Here is a 14,467-nt window from a genome sequence, read left to right as displayed (position 1 = left end):
TGCGGGTCCCACCAAGCACCCGAGGCCCTTCCTGCCGCCTTCCGCTGCTACCTCTTGTTCCTGAGTCTTGGCAACACGTAACCTCTGCTGTGCCAAGGACACGCAGCCACCAGCCCAAGCTCTGCCTCCGACCCCGAAACGGCTCCGGGCTGGACACTCCTGCGGGGAGTGGTTCAATTTCCTTTGCTGGCAATACTCCAGCTCTCTGGAGGTCCCCTCTCCCAGCCCAGGAGCTGCAGAGGGCACCAGGGCATGGGGCTAAAATGCCTACCAGGCCCGATGGGACCCAGCTCAGCCACACCCCAGACAGCATTTATCAGCTGCTTTCTGACTAGACCAGTGGTGGGCAAACTACGGCCCGTGGTCCACATCCGGCCCGTGGGACCCTCCTGCCCGGCCCCTGAGCTCCTGTCCCAGGAGGCTAGCCCCCGGCCCCTCCCCTACTGTCCCCTCTCCCCCACAGCCTCAGCTCGCTTGCTCCGCTGCCAGCGCAGTGCTCTGGGCGGTGCAGCTGCAGTGCCGCCAGCCACCAGTTCTCCAGGCAGCGCGGTAAGGGGTCGGGGGGGGGGGGGGGTTGGATAGAGGGCAGGGGAGTTCGGGGTGGTGGTCAGGGGGCGGGGGTGTGGATAGGGGTCAGGGCGGTCAGAGGGCAGGGAACAGGGGGGTTGAATGGGGCAGGAGTCCCCAGGGGCAGTCAGGAAGGAGAGGGCGGGTTGGATGGGGCGGCGGGAGGCAGTCAGGGGTGGGGTTTCTGGGGCCGGTCAGGGGACAGGGAGAAGGGGTGGTTGGATGGGGCGGGGTCCCAGGGAGGCAGTCAGGAATGAGAGGAAGGGTTGGATGGGGTGGCGGGGGGCAGTCAGGGGCGCAGGTTCTAGGGGCTGTCAGGGGACAGGGAGAGGGGTGGTGGTGGATGGGGCAGGGGTCCCGGGAGGGCCGTCAGGGAACAGTGGGGGTTGGATGGGGCAGAAGTCTGGGGGGGGGCATCAGGGGCAAGAAGCAGGGGGGGGTCGCTTAGGGGGCAGGGCTGGCCCACGCCTGGCTGTTTGGGGAGGCACAGCCTCCCCTAACCGGCTTTCCATACAATTTCCGAAACCCGATGTGGCCCTCAGGCCAAAAAGTTTGCCCGCCCCTGGACTAGACTATCCAACTATCTAGCAGGGAGAAGCAGCTCATGGCACATGGGCGCCCCCTGCAGGTGCAGCCAGGGCTGCCACGCTGGGCCGGTGTGAAGGAGAATGAGGAGGGCAGACTGAAAAGTTTCATCGAGACACACAATAAAAATCCTCCCTCCTCCAAAACCCAACACCCCTCCTCCCGCCGGTCTGGCCTTGCCAGCCAAGGGGAACTCCGGAGGAGCATGCTGGGGCACGCCCTGCCTCTGCAGGGGCACCCAGGCTGGATTTGCAGTGGGCGTGTTCAGTCAAGACATGGAATTGGGCTGAGCAATCTCCCCTGCAGCTGACGGTGGCAGTGTCTTTGGACCACGCCAAGTGGCAACTCTAGGGGAGCCTTACCAGTGACTAATGTAAATATAGCCGTGTGCATGTAGGTGCTTCTGTGCATGCCCCTGTGTGTGTGCACACGGGCCTGTCTGTGTGTGGGCATAAGGCGGTGAGATTTCAGCAAATGTAGACAGAGCCAAGCCAGCTTTCGTCACTCTCGCTTGCTAAACTAGCAGGAAAACCTGCAGCAGCAGCCTGGGCGGCAGTGAAGGCTGGCACCCGAGTACATACTCAGGATCCCAGGTAGGATGGCACTCAGACAGCTAGCCAATGCTGCTGTGGCTCCACAGCTATTCACTCCAAGCTAAGTCACATATGCCTACAGAATTGCGGCAGGACCTGGTGACTTTTACGTAGCGTTCCAGCCAGAAGCAGGGTGGCACAGATTCACCTCGGAGCGATTGCTAGGGACAGCGTTCTGTCACTCCGCTCTGACTTCACTTTCCTCTTGAGGAGAACTCGTCAGGAAGATCAAATTTCCAGGTAAGTCAGGGAAACATCACAACAGCAAATCAGCCAAGCACCGGAGTGGGGCGTAGCATGGGTGTGCTGCGGTGGTTTTTTGGAGACAGAGACACTGCCCTCTGGCACCCCACTGACTTCACACCCTAACCCGCGTTTACACAGCACCTCTGATTCCAAAGGCTCTCCCAGGGTTTTACACCCGACGGGACAACTCTGTGGCTGGAGTAAATTGACACAACTCAGTTGACTTCAGGGGAGCTTTGCTGATTGACACCAGCTGTACGTGTACAGAGCGAAACGGCGGGGGAAAGCCGAATGTAGTTAGTCACTAGGCATGCGGCCGGGCAATGGCCTCACCAGGCCAACTTTTGCCCAAAATGCACGACGAGATGGTTGATTACCTGTCACATCTCTCTGGGCCTATGACATCAGGGTCGCCCTAAATGACTTCCCCTTAAACGACCTAATGTGCTTCTCCATACTTAGAGCACCAGCAAAGCCAATACCCAAGAATGGCGGAGCACAAGAGGCCCCTCCCCACCACGCCTGCTGCCACCAGGGGGCTGATGATGGAGGAGGAGGAGGGAGTGGGAACAGATAAGCTCCTTGGGGCAGGGACAATCTTTTGATTCATTATCTGTACAGCACCTACCACAATGGGGTCCTGGCCCAGGGCTGGAGGTTCTAGACACTCCCACCATACAAATCATAAATAATAACCCTGAAGGTACAAGACAGGCCTGTTAGTTTTGCTACGCAGTGTGTCGAGATCCAAGAGGAAAGAGCAGAAACAGACTAGAGATCTGTGCGTGTATTCAGAGCCAGTAAAGGAAATGGACGCAGAGAAATTAAAAGCACAGTCGAAAGTAACCTTAACATGGAAAAAGTGGAGAGACCAAGTGAGCTACAAAACCTTTACTAGCTTCCTGCCCTGGGTTAATTCAGCAGCTGGGATGGTAGGCTACGTTTCCAATACACATGCTCAAAAGTGCAGGGAAGGCACCGAACTGGTGAGCGCTTCCTCTCTGCCCGGTTCCTTGCTCTGGAACGCTCCTTCAGCTGCATTTGTTCCAGGATGTGCTGTGAGTCACTGGCCCATCCCTTCCCCGGGAAGAGCCCACCCACCTGTCCAACTTGACACTGCCAAACCCATGATCTAACTAGGAAATGAGACTTGTCCAGGTGCTGCAGAAGCTAAGGGCCTAGTCTAGCTGGCAAGCGTGTCTGGGCTTTCTCGGGTCACGGTTCTGGCTAGTGAGCCTGGAAATCAGCCTAGGAACAACCTCTCCCTCTGCAGGCTCAGAGCAGCTCCGGTGATGACAGTGGGGGTTACCCGCATCCTGTGGCAGAACAGGCCTCCTGTGTCTCCCTGGCACAATCTAGCCAGGGAGTTGCCCTGCACTGTCCTGTCACTGCATAGCAGTAAACTCCTCCCCAAAGGCTGGGCCAAGGGGCCAGGCCCTGCAGCCATCGCTCAGCCCTAGAGCGGGGAGAAGAGTGAATCACATTCTCCACCCCACAGTCAAAGATTTCATGAAACTCATTGAATAAATTATTTGACGAGTATTGTTTGACCATCTCTACCTGGATCAAACGCCCTGTGAGGCCAATGGGGGTTTGACCTGAGTAAAGACTGCAGGATGAGCCTCTTCCCCTGGAAATACCCAGCGCTTCCATGACAGCCAGTAAACACCCAGCTAGACCATGAGATTAACCTGTAATTGTCCTTCTATTCCACGACACCTGGTAAATACCCAGCTATCAGATCGAGATTTACCCTGTAAATGCCCTGCTGCCATACGGTAACTATTGTTCCATCCCGTAAGTACCTGACCTACTAACACCCTGCTACTCCACGGGCACTTGCCTTATATGTCAATCTGTTTCCATTGTCTAGCATTCACCTTGTCACTTCTGGCTGTGCCTCGCCATGGCCCTCACCAGTGAAATGGCAGGTAGGAGGTACAGTAAGCAGTACTGGCACTTCCCATGGACTGTAAGTAACACATCATTGTTTTGCTTGTATGGTAACGTTTCATTACCCTGTCTGCTCCTGATGTGGATTCCCTGTCAGTAATTGTTTCACCAGCGTCCCTGCCTGGGAATGCTGACTGGAGCTTGTCACTCCTTCCACCCTGGCCTGGCAAAACAAGGTGTCAGCCAGGCTAGTGGGATCACAGAGAGACCAGGCAGATTAGACTGTAGCATTGGGGGAACCAGCATAAATAGTGCCCTAGCTGTGGGAATTTTGCATGTTCATTTTACTAGCAAATCGCCTAACAGAACCTGGCTGTAAATTGCAGTGCATGCTAGAGACACACTATAAAGTCCTAGGTGTCGGTTTAACTGGAGACCTTTCCTCCAGCTGCTTTTTAACAGAACAATTCCTGGCACCGTTCGACATAGCTGTCTGTTTCCTTATCCCTGAAGGTTATTTTGCAGGTAGCCTGCTTTCCCCTGTAGCAGCCTCTCCTGCCGTGCCTGGCTGTAAAGGTCCTGTCCCACTGTGTGTGGGAATAAACCTCTTGCTGACTAGGTGTCCGTGAAAGGGCTTTTTCTCTTGCATTCTAGTATATGAAGCAACATCCTGCAAACTGCAGAGCGTTACATTCCAATGTGAGTGGAGAGTGCTTCGGACATTTGCAAACCTGAATCCCTACATTAAACCTGATATTTAGGCAACTAAATCTAAGGAATAAAAGAGACCTGATTTTCAGAACTCGGGCTGGTCAGAAATTAGCTGGCCAAACTGGTTTTCAGTGGAAAATTGGGGTTTCGATTCAATGAAATTCTTCCCCATCAGTGTCTTCTTTCAGCAGAAAATGTAGAGGAAAACTATTTTTTTTCCAACTCTCCCTGAAAATTTCCCCAAATCCCCCTTCCATTTTCTGACTACTTCTACTCAGCCCCGCCCTCTCCCATTGACTGCAGTGGGACCTGTGGGGGCTCAGCACCTCTGCAAATCAGACCACCTTGATTTAGATGCCTCAATATGGATTGAGGTGTCTACAAATCCACTTTAGTTGGAACATTTTGGCTTAAGCAAATACATTGCAATGTCAGGTTTCGATCCCTAGTTAACCACGCTCTTGGCCAGCTGAGGAAAGCCAGTGACACCCATTTGAACCCTGTTCCTGGAGTCTCGTTAAGCTGCACTGATGCCCGGGAGACCTGCTGAGGATGAATACAAGACCCGGTGTGTGAACGCACAAGCTATTCCAGAACAGAGGGATAACGCAGCCCAAAATGCACTTGGTTTGCTGATTTGAGGAGTGCGGGTCAGTGTGATAATACTTGCTAGTGCACGAGTGTCTGTCCTGCAGGGACTAGGTTCTGCTCCCAACTCCGCTGACTTCCCCTGACACCTGAGAGGACCATCTGGCCCAAAGCTTTAATAGCATATAAAAAACCCACCCTGCAGCATCAGCTGGGACGTGCTACGTGGCACTAAGCTATCCCTGGGGCAGGCCTCTCCCAGTTGCTGTGCCATCTTTAAACAAGAAAGCACTGCGCACTCCCCTACACACCCCAGCTGGCTAGTACAGAGGGGCACCAGGACCAATGCCTCCCCTCCTCTGCCCCTAGTGCATTGACCCTGCAGAGTCCCAAGGGAGTATGAAGTGGGTGAAGCCCCCTTTCTCGTACACCCAATAGATCTGACGCTAATTCTTTGCCGGGAAGGGAGCTAAAGGCCAGGCGGAGACGAGCAAGGTTCTCCTGTCATCCGAGTGCTGCAGTGGCTCTCCCTGTGCTCTAGGGGGGAGGGGGGGCTCGAGTGATGCTGTTAAACTAAGGCAAAGAACAGAAGAAAACAGGAGAAACATAAGGAACAGAAGAAAGGAGACAGAAACAGACGCTGGATGGAAATGCCCCCGCCCCCCACTGGGAAGCCCTTTGGTAAGGTGCGCATGGCAGAGTCAGTGGAGAGGAGAGGCTGCAGGTGAATGGCCCGTGAAGTTGCAGAGAGGACACGCAAAAGGCTTTGCAAAGCGGAGGTGGAAATTCAGAAGGCGAGAAGAAGGCCGAGCCAGAGGGTTGATGCTCCATAGCGTTGCCAGACAAGGGAAAAGAAAAGGCACCGGAGTTCCTGCTGTTTCAGTGAAGGTTCTAGTAACGATCTTCTAAGGTCTGCACACTTGGGCTCGTATTAAACTCAGAGGTTGCACTACATGCATACGCTGCTTCTCTCTCCCTCCAGAACCCAGTCTGCAAAACTGTCCAGCTCTCATTACACAGACTCGGCTGGGCTGGCTCAACAAGCAGCTAGCTCTCTCTGTAGGCTTTAGGCTACACGGCACTCCTCCTCCCCCGGCCAGGCCCTGCATCAGATACAGCCCAGACTCTGCTGCTCTTGCTCAGTTCAACATCCTCAGGACCATAATGAGCCAACAGCTGGCAGAGGAGGGCTGGCTACAGAAGGGCACGTTCTTTGCATTCAAAACCTCCAAGCTATTGGCTGGTTAATTTGGCTTTGTTTGGTTTTCTGCACATCAATCACCAGTTAGATATGATCGTGGCCAGTTGAGGAACCCCTAAAACACGCATTTTAACCCCATTACTTGAAGTAAAAAGAAGGTTTCCACACCTGGGGTTCAATCCCTGCATTCCTGGTGGAATAAGACGGTCTCGGAGCTTGGAAGACTCCTTTGGCTCTTGGTGACAAAACTCTGGAAGGGGATGCAAAGGGAGCTTCCGGTGGGGCACTTGTTCTGATGTCTTGGGCACTAAGCACAGTCCCAGAGGATGGAGAAAGAGGAGCATATGTTGGCCTGCTTGAACTTGACAGAGCAGGAGAATGAAAAACAGGGGAAGGTGTCAAGGGAGACGTTGGGCATGAGGTATGTCTCGTGTAAGAATGAGAGTCAGGAAACGCGGGTTGTGGCGGTGGTGCCCCTCTTGGCAAAGACCTCACCGGTTCTTTAGCTGGGGACAGGATGAACAAAGATGATTGGAGCTGGTACGGCTGCTGCTTTGAGATTTCTAGCTCCTGTCGGGAAATCTCACTCTCCGTGACGTTGCTGTTGTACAAAGATGCTGGGGGAGTTTTTGATGACCTGGCTGGACTCTTGGGCGGGTGTTTGAAGACCATGGGTGTTACATGAATATTGGAAGCATACTTCCAGGATGGAGGCAGAGACATGGTGGGAGAAGGTGACCTGGCCAAGCCAGGGTGTGCTGGGGACTCAATAACATACTTCTCCATCCTTGACTGCCTTCTGGCAAACAGTTCAGCTCCTTTTCCTTTTGCTTCGGTTAGGTTTTGATTGGGTTTCATTTGAGGCTTAGGCTGTATGCTTGGGGACTTCAGGCATGAAGACCACTCTGGGGCATTGTCTGCAGAATCCAGGTGAAGCCCGCCTTTCAGTGCATTCTGATGCAGGAAGTTGGAAGCTTCTGCCCCAAGGGCAAATGGTTCTTCTTCTTGGACTGGTTCTCCTTGTACCTTCTGCTTCCTCCTTACATCTGCATTCTGCACTAAGTTCAAAAGATCTGGGTTTGGAGCCACCTTTGGCTTTTCAACAAAGGTGAACATGGATTTTTTAGTTGTTCTCCGGGCCACGGACTCCTCTAGTATTCCTGTTTTATGCAAGGGTGTTGATCTGCTTTCTCCATGGTGAGGCCCTTGCAGAATGAGAGGCTTCTGTTCCGCACTAGGATACAAGGCTGAATACGCAGGAGGCGACCTGACCCTAGATACTGGAGGGGGACTGAACAAGGTCTCTGCATAGGTGGGGGGTGGAGGAACTTCTTCCCCAGGACTTTTCTCCGTTGGTTGGCTTGTTGTAGCTGATGATTGAGTCCCAAATGGTCTTGCTGTTCTATTCTTCACCGGCATGGGTTTAGCCAAAGTGAGGTGAACTTCATAATATTGTTTATTGGGCCCCCCATTGCACTCTTTGCTGGTAACCGGAACAGCCGTCTCTTTGTCAGTAACCGGAACAGCCATCTCTTTGTCAATCACGGGCACATTCTGCTCTTTGTTGAGAACTTCTCCATTCTGCTCCTTGTCGATAACTGGGGCCGTCTGCTCCTTGATGAGAACTGGCGTGTTGTTCTCGCTGTCAATCACCGGTGCATGTCCATGCTCATTGACGCTAGGTTCGTGCACGCCATTGGTTGATGCCACCTTTATGTTCTCCTTTAAGTAGATAGTTAGAGGGACCTGCTCTATGTCTCCACTAGGAGACTCCTTGAGGGATGGCACTGGGATTGTTTGGAGAAGGATCTCCTCACTCTTGACTTCATTCTTTGGTGGGGACTGTGTTTTCTCTAGGCAGGTGTTTTCCTCATATTCTTCCATGTTGCCTTTAAGGATCTGCAGTCCAGGGTCTTCCGCGCAGAGTAATTCTTTCAGTTCTTTGCTGCCTTCTAAAGTCTGTCTCAAATGCAGCAATTTCCCATGGTTTGGGATGCTCTGCTGAAGAGCTCTCGGGCTGCCTCTGGTAGCTGCTTCCTCGCCACTTTTTCTGGTGCTTGCCAAAGTGAACTCATTCACCCTCTGCTTGCGCCTGTTGAAGAGCAGCACACCTTTGGAGTTTGAGCTGGGTGGGTTCGTTAGCTGGGCTGCGATCTTCTGGCTCCTGGCTTTAGCCTCTTTCAGCTCCTTCTCGGAGAGACTGGCACTCCTGGAAAGATCTGGAAGGAGAAAACAAAGAGAGGACAGTATGAACAAGGAGGGATCAAGGAGCCTGAAGAATGCAAAACTCCATTTATCTCTGCTTATTTACTTATACTTACACACACACACACACACACACACACATCTCCTCTCTGCTCACGTTGGACAGGACGAATCCTGCATTTGAATCACTTTCCCTACTGCTGTGAGTCTCTAAAAATGAGTGCGCTAAAGCCCAGTGCAGATGCCAACAAAACAATAAAGCAGCGGTGCAGCCGGCAAGAACTCAACACACATCAAAGCAAGAGGCTTTGAGCAAATCAGTGACAAAATCCCCCCTGCCTTGTAGTTTAGGAACAAGAGGGCGGCAGGGGGAAGTTGACCAAACATGCTCCTCTGTAGGTACGTGTGGAGTATAATGGGGATCACGCTGCAGGGCCAATAAACAAAGGGCTGTGGTGCCGATCCTGGAAGATGATGGAATTTAGGAGAATTAGTCTTCCAAAAAAAGGGAGATGTAGGTGGCCCCTCGGGTGACTGACAGCTGCAGATTGCATCCTTGGATAGCCGTGGGATAGGGGACTGAAAGGGGGGTGTTGCAAGACTTTCCATTATAGCACGGAAAGTTAAATCCCTTGCACTGCAACTCAAGAAGTATCTCTTGGGGAGGGGGGGATATTGAGACTCTTCCGGAGCATCAGAGATCCTCCTTCTCTCCCCGTCTTCCGATGACTGTATTTCCAGCTGGGGAGCACGGGATAGGACTCTGTCTAGATCCTGTCCATGACGCTCCTACATTTGCAAGCAGGGTAGCTGCAGAGCAGGGGGTGCACCCAATGGGGTGAGGTGCATCCAACCCCTGCCAGCCTGTGATCCACCTAGTATAATGGAACCTACTGGCGTGATGCCTACCATTGCCCTGCAACCCCCTCAAAGACAAGGTTTCAGAACACTGATGAGAAACGGGATTTTGAACAGAACGCGGATTGGAGCCATCGTTGCAAGGCAAGGCTGTGCTGTGAGTTTACGCGGATTTGCAGTAACGTTCAGGGATAGAGATTAGACTGACAGCCAACAGTCCAGTGCGGCAGGCTCTGTGGGGAGACAGAGCGTGGGGCCGGGGCGGCTTGTCTTCTCCACCGCACGGGAAGTGGCAGGGACAGGAGATTTCCCCATGGCAGCCCCCACTTCACCACTGGTCTGAGCTACGCAGCATCTTCCAGGATCTGAACCAAGGGGCAGGTGGCTGCTCCAGCATCAGGAGGGTCTGTAGGGCCGTTCCTTTCACAGAGAGAGGAACAAGCCCTGGAATGTCTTAGTCACAGGCCTGAGCACCCTCAACTCCCATTGAGTTGAGAGATCCCAAGATGGCACCCAGCTGTCTGCAGCCCTGAGAGGTTCACCATCGCTGTGCAGCTCTTTCAAACCTGGAGTCGTTTCTTGCTGTGCGTGAATTTGTTCCTCAGCATCACAGCCTCCGCTCGCTTAAGCTAGGACTTTGCCTCAACACTGCAACAGGAGGCAGCCTGTACCGGGTGACTGCTCTACCCATACTCTAGAGATGAGAAATCAGCGCGAGCCTCCGTCCCCTGAGATTAACATGCAGGAGAAGCTCGAGAGGTTTGGTCCAGGGCAGCACAAAAAGCCTGGATGCTTCTCGGCACCCCACTGGCTTAGAGACGGGACTGACAGTTTAACCCGGGCCGGATTTCTTGGATGCTTTCCAGCACTCCCTGGTTCCACTGGATCCTGCAAGAACAGCTGCTCTCAGGCTGTTAGGACAATTCCGCTTCTGGCCCCAGCTAAAAGCAGGAAGCGCCTGAGTTGGGTGGGGAATCAGTTTATAAAAGATTCTCCGAAGTTTTGCCAACCCTGGAAAACTTCAGTTCAGGCACCGGGCACCGTTTCACCCATCCCTGCTCTCGCCCCCGTGCCAATGCATCGCTGGGGGCTAGCATCCGAGAGATGGGGGTGGGAGGGGGGGAACTGCATTGGTTATACATTGCAGTGGAGCTGACAGTCAGGGAACTAGATCTATACCAGACGTCCATAGTGAGTGGGTTTAATGTAATCAAAACAAGCAGACAGGAATTGGAACGGAAGCCTTCTGAGCGCGTTATGGTAAGTCTACCCCTGGCTGCAGCAGTCTGGCAGCTCCCGTGACTTTCCATGCCTGTATGTAGAAAGAAGCGAGCTCTTGTTCACGTGAACCTACTCGGGAGAGCACATCTCGCTGCCTTCTAAGACCATGCATTGCCTTGGAGAAGACAGAAAAGTCCCAATTCCTTCGCTCCTGGCAACATAACAGCGATTTTGAAAAACAAACAACAAAGACAACCACTGGGAGGTTGGGTCCCTGTCTTCTTTCTAGTGTGTTTGTCGAGCTTTGCTTTCTGGCTGCAGTGACTGTATTGGAAAGGAATTTATTGAAAGACTTCAAAAGGTTTCAGGTTGCAGTTCATTTGGTTTCAACCTCCCTGCACAAACATGCTCAGAGCAGGAAGTTGGCCGGCTCTGAACTATCTCACAGACTCCCCTCGCTCTTTAGACTGTCCAAGCGTCGGCTAACCACAATGCATGCAGCAGGTATAAAGTTAGGAAAATAAACCCTGCCTTTAGCTGGAAATGTCACAGCATCACCCGTGGGTAACCCCTAGGGCGGCTGACGAACCCTGTCGCTGCAATGTTTGGTTTGGTTTCAAGGCAACACAAGATGGCAGCATCCGACAGGAAAGCTGTATATGTTTTGGCCTCAAGCAGTGGTTCAATCTAATTAACCCACCGGCTTCCTAGAATAGCACCCACTTAGCATTCCATGGAAGTGCTGAAGACATGCCAATTGCGTGACTCTTAACCCACCGAAAATCCATTCATGGGCCTCCGGGCTCTTCAAATGTTGGACAAAAGGCTGGATATGGGTCGGAACAAAAGCTGTTAGCGAAGTCCAAAAGGATGTGGAATGACATGGAATGCATTTTCTCTGGGTGAGCAATTTCCTAGGAAGGAGTGTTCTGAATCTCCCATGATTTAACCCAGCTGATTAGAGGAAACATCAGAAACAAAGCCCAGTCATAAAAAGTTTACAGCCGAATGGACGACATTCCTAATCTGGATAGTGGGCTGGACACTCCAGAGAGTCTGGCTGGCCAAAGACTATTCCCAACTCAGAGTCCCATCCCACACTGGGATCAAAATCACTCTAGCCACAATTAGGGCTATACCAAGGTCCTAGCACAGTTCCCATGGAGAGGGAATTTCTTCAGCCAAAATATGCTACGGACCACCATCCTTGTCAGGGAAACCATGCTAGGAACTGCTGCAACTGTACGCAATCACATGACCATGGCAGCGGCTCTTACTGTTCCGATCCCAGCACGGATCCCAAAGGCTCAGAGCTGAGTCAACCTTTGTGTAGCCACTGGCTCCTCCTCCTGCTTTCGGAGCCTCCCTCCTTACAGGGGGGAATCCGAGGTGACGGGGCAGCAGCGTCAGGGGCGTCTAGCGCAGAGGGATCCCAGAATGGGCCAGGTGGATGGCAAGAGGAGAGACCGCGGAATGTAAATGGAGGGAGAATGAAAGATGGAGGAAAAAAGAGACTGATGGAGGGAAGGGGGTGGAAGGAGGAATGGGGAGGAGGGCCAGGAAGGGATGTGGCTGCTTCCGAAGGCACCTACCACCACCCTGGGGTTTGAAAAAGACAGACGGGCCCAGCCCATGAAGTTCAGAGCGGGAGCTGCCCTTCTCCGAAGCTTGAGGGCGTTTGATCTCGGGGCTGGTTTGGGCCCATCTCAGCCATGCGAGATTGGAGACTTGGGAGCCAGTGGGTGGGGATACACCTGCCTTTCACCTTTGGAGATCTCAGCTGCAATCCTGAGCTAGGCCACAAAGCAGAATTGGCTAGCCCCTCATTCACGGCCTCATTGGCTAGCCCCTCATTCACGGCACTCCAGGCACAGCACAGAATCCCAGTCCAGCCCTGCTATTATTATTGTTGAATGTTTGTATTGCGGTAGCTCGAGACCCCACTGTGCCAGGTGCTGTACAAACATATAGGAGAGGATGGCCCTAGCCCCGAAGAGCTTGCCACCCATTCGGCATGGTGGCCCAGGACTGGAGTTGCAGGTGGTGTTGTACTGTTGGTAGTATTACCACGTGTTGGCAGAGCTTGGGGGCGGGGCAGGGCTAGCAGGAGAGGCAGGTGGTCAGGTGTGAGGTGCACTGGCAGAGGGACCAACCAAGGAGAGGTGAACAGGTGCGAACAGCACCGACAAAGCCAACAGCCATTGAACGTGCAACGTCACTCCAGCCGCTCTTGTCCTTTGTGCTGCCCCAGTTCTGCCATTAGATGTGCCCCGCCCCCAATGTGACCAGCGCTTACACGCATGTGGGCACAAGTTCCTGCCTTGCTAGGGCATGCCATGGCACCCTGCTCCCCCTTGTGGGCCTGGCCCGGTGAACTTGGAACCCTCCTATCTCCCTGCAGGAGACAACTCCCAGACAGCAGCAGGAGAAGGAGCTGAGAACCCGTCTCTGATATCAGCTTGCCTGGTAACCACCCCCTGCCTGGAAACCAGGGTCAGTGGGTATCTGAGAGGCAGTGCCTGTCTAGATGAAACATGTAGCTAATGCCAGCTGACAGCCGGGCTCCACTCCCCTGCGCTGGTTCTGCTCCCGCTCCCTCTCCCCATCAGATGGGGTAGCCAGCTGGAGAGGCACCAGCAGCCACAAACTCCAATCCAGATGACTAAGGGATGGGCCATCCCAACAGCTGGGTTTTTTTTTTTTTGCTTGGTATCCGAGGCTTCCAGCACAGGGAACGGTCACAGGTTCCACCCTGCCTCCCTACCCACATCAATCTGAGAAATTCAGCAGCAGAGGGGTGCTGGTCCCAGAAAAGACACCACTCCCTCATCGCTCGGCGAGGGATGCTGAAGGAGGAGTGGCAGGAATGGGCCTATTTGGGTGGGGCAGGCTGGAGCAGAGGAGAATCGATCAGACTGCACGCCAGGGTGAGCAGGGCAAGCACGTCTCCCGTTTCCGCGGGTAAGAAGCCAATCGCCTGCAGGGTGCAGGAATCTTCCCAACCCTAACAATTGCCTTCCTCCCATCACTGCCCACTGCTGGAGGTCATCATACCATGGGTCTGCTCCAGCCTGGCCATTCCTGTATTCTCGGGAAATTACAGATCATTACTGTAACATCCCTGCAGACCGAGGCTGGGTTCCCTCCAATGTGTCACCCTTTTATTAGCCCCCTTGCAACCACGGGTGGCCACCAAGCTCCAGCTGAGGGGACGGGAAGGGAATTCCCTACAGGCTGTGGGACCTGGCATGAGTCAACACTACTGAGAACACAAGGAGACTCTCTCTCTCTCCCCTCCCTTGATCTCATGCATCTCCCGGACGCACCCAGGGAGCTAATGGCAGAACTGGGGCAGCACAAAGGACAAGAGCGGCTGGAGTGACGTTGCACGTTCAATGGCTGTTGGCTTTGTCGGTGCTGTTCGCACCTGTTCACCTCTCCTTGGTTGGTCCCTCTGCCAGTGCACCTCACACCTGACCACCTGCCTCTCCTGCTAGCCCTGCCCCGCCCCCAAGCTCTGCCAACACGTGGTAATACTACCAACAGTACAACACCACCTGCAACTCCAGTCCTGGGCCACCATGCCGAATGGGTGGCAAGCTCTTCGGGGCTAGGGCCATCCTCTCCTATATGTTTGTACAGCACCTGGCACAGTGGGGTCTCGAGCTACCGCAATACAAACATTCAACAATAATAATAGCAGGGCTGGACTGGGATTCTGTGCTGTGCCTGGAGTGCCGTGAATGAGGGGCTAGCCAATGAGGCCGTGAATGAGGGGCTAGCCAATTCTGCTTTGTGG

The 14,467-nt window shown here is 53.6% G+C and overlaps 1 protein-coding gene across 1 annotated transcript in view; it reads right to left on the bottom strand.

Annotated features, from left to right (window-relative positions):
* The window catches only part of SYNPO (synaptopodin), a 38,537-nt gene that overhangs the window by 2,956 nt on the left and 21,114 nt on the right, over positions 1-14,467 (bottom strand). Inside the window, exon 2 of the mRNA XM_065410154.1 lies at positions 6,553-8,603. Coding sequence (XP_065266226.1) covers positions 6,553-8,603 — 2,051 coding nt within the window. The remainder of the gene's footprint in view (positions 1-6,552; positions 8,604-14,467) is intronic.

Source organism: Emys orbicularis, chromosome 8 (genome assembly GCF_028017835.1).
Source record: "Emys orbicularis isolate rEmyOrb1 chromosome 8, rEmyOrb1.hap1, whole genome shotgun sequence".
Classification (NCBI taxonomy): Eukaryota; Metazoa; Chordata; order Testudines; family Emydidae; genus Emys; species Emys orbicularis.
Note: the sequence above shows the minus strand (reverse complement) of the source record. Positions and strands in the feature narration are given on the sequence as shown.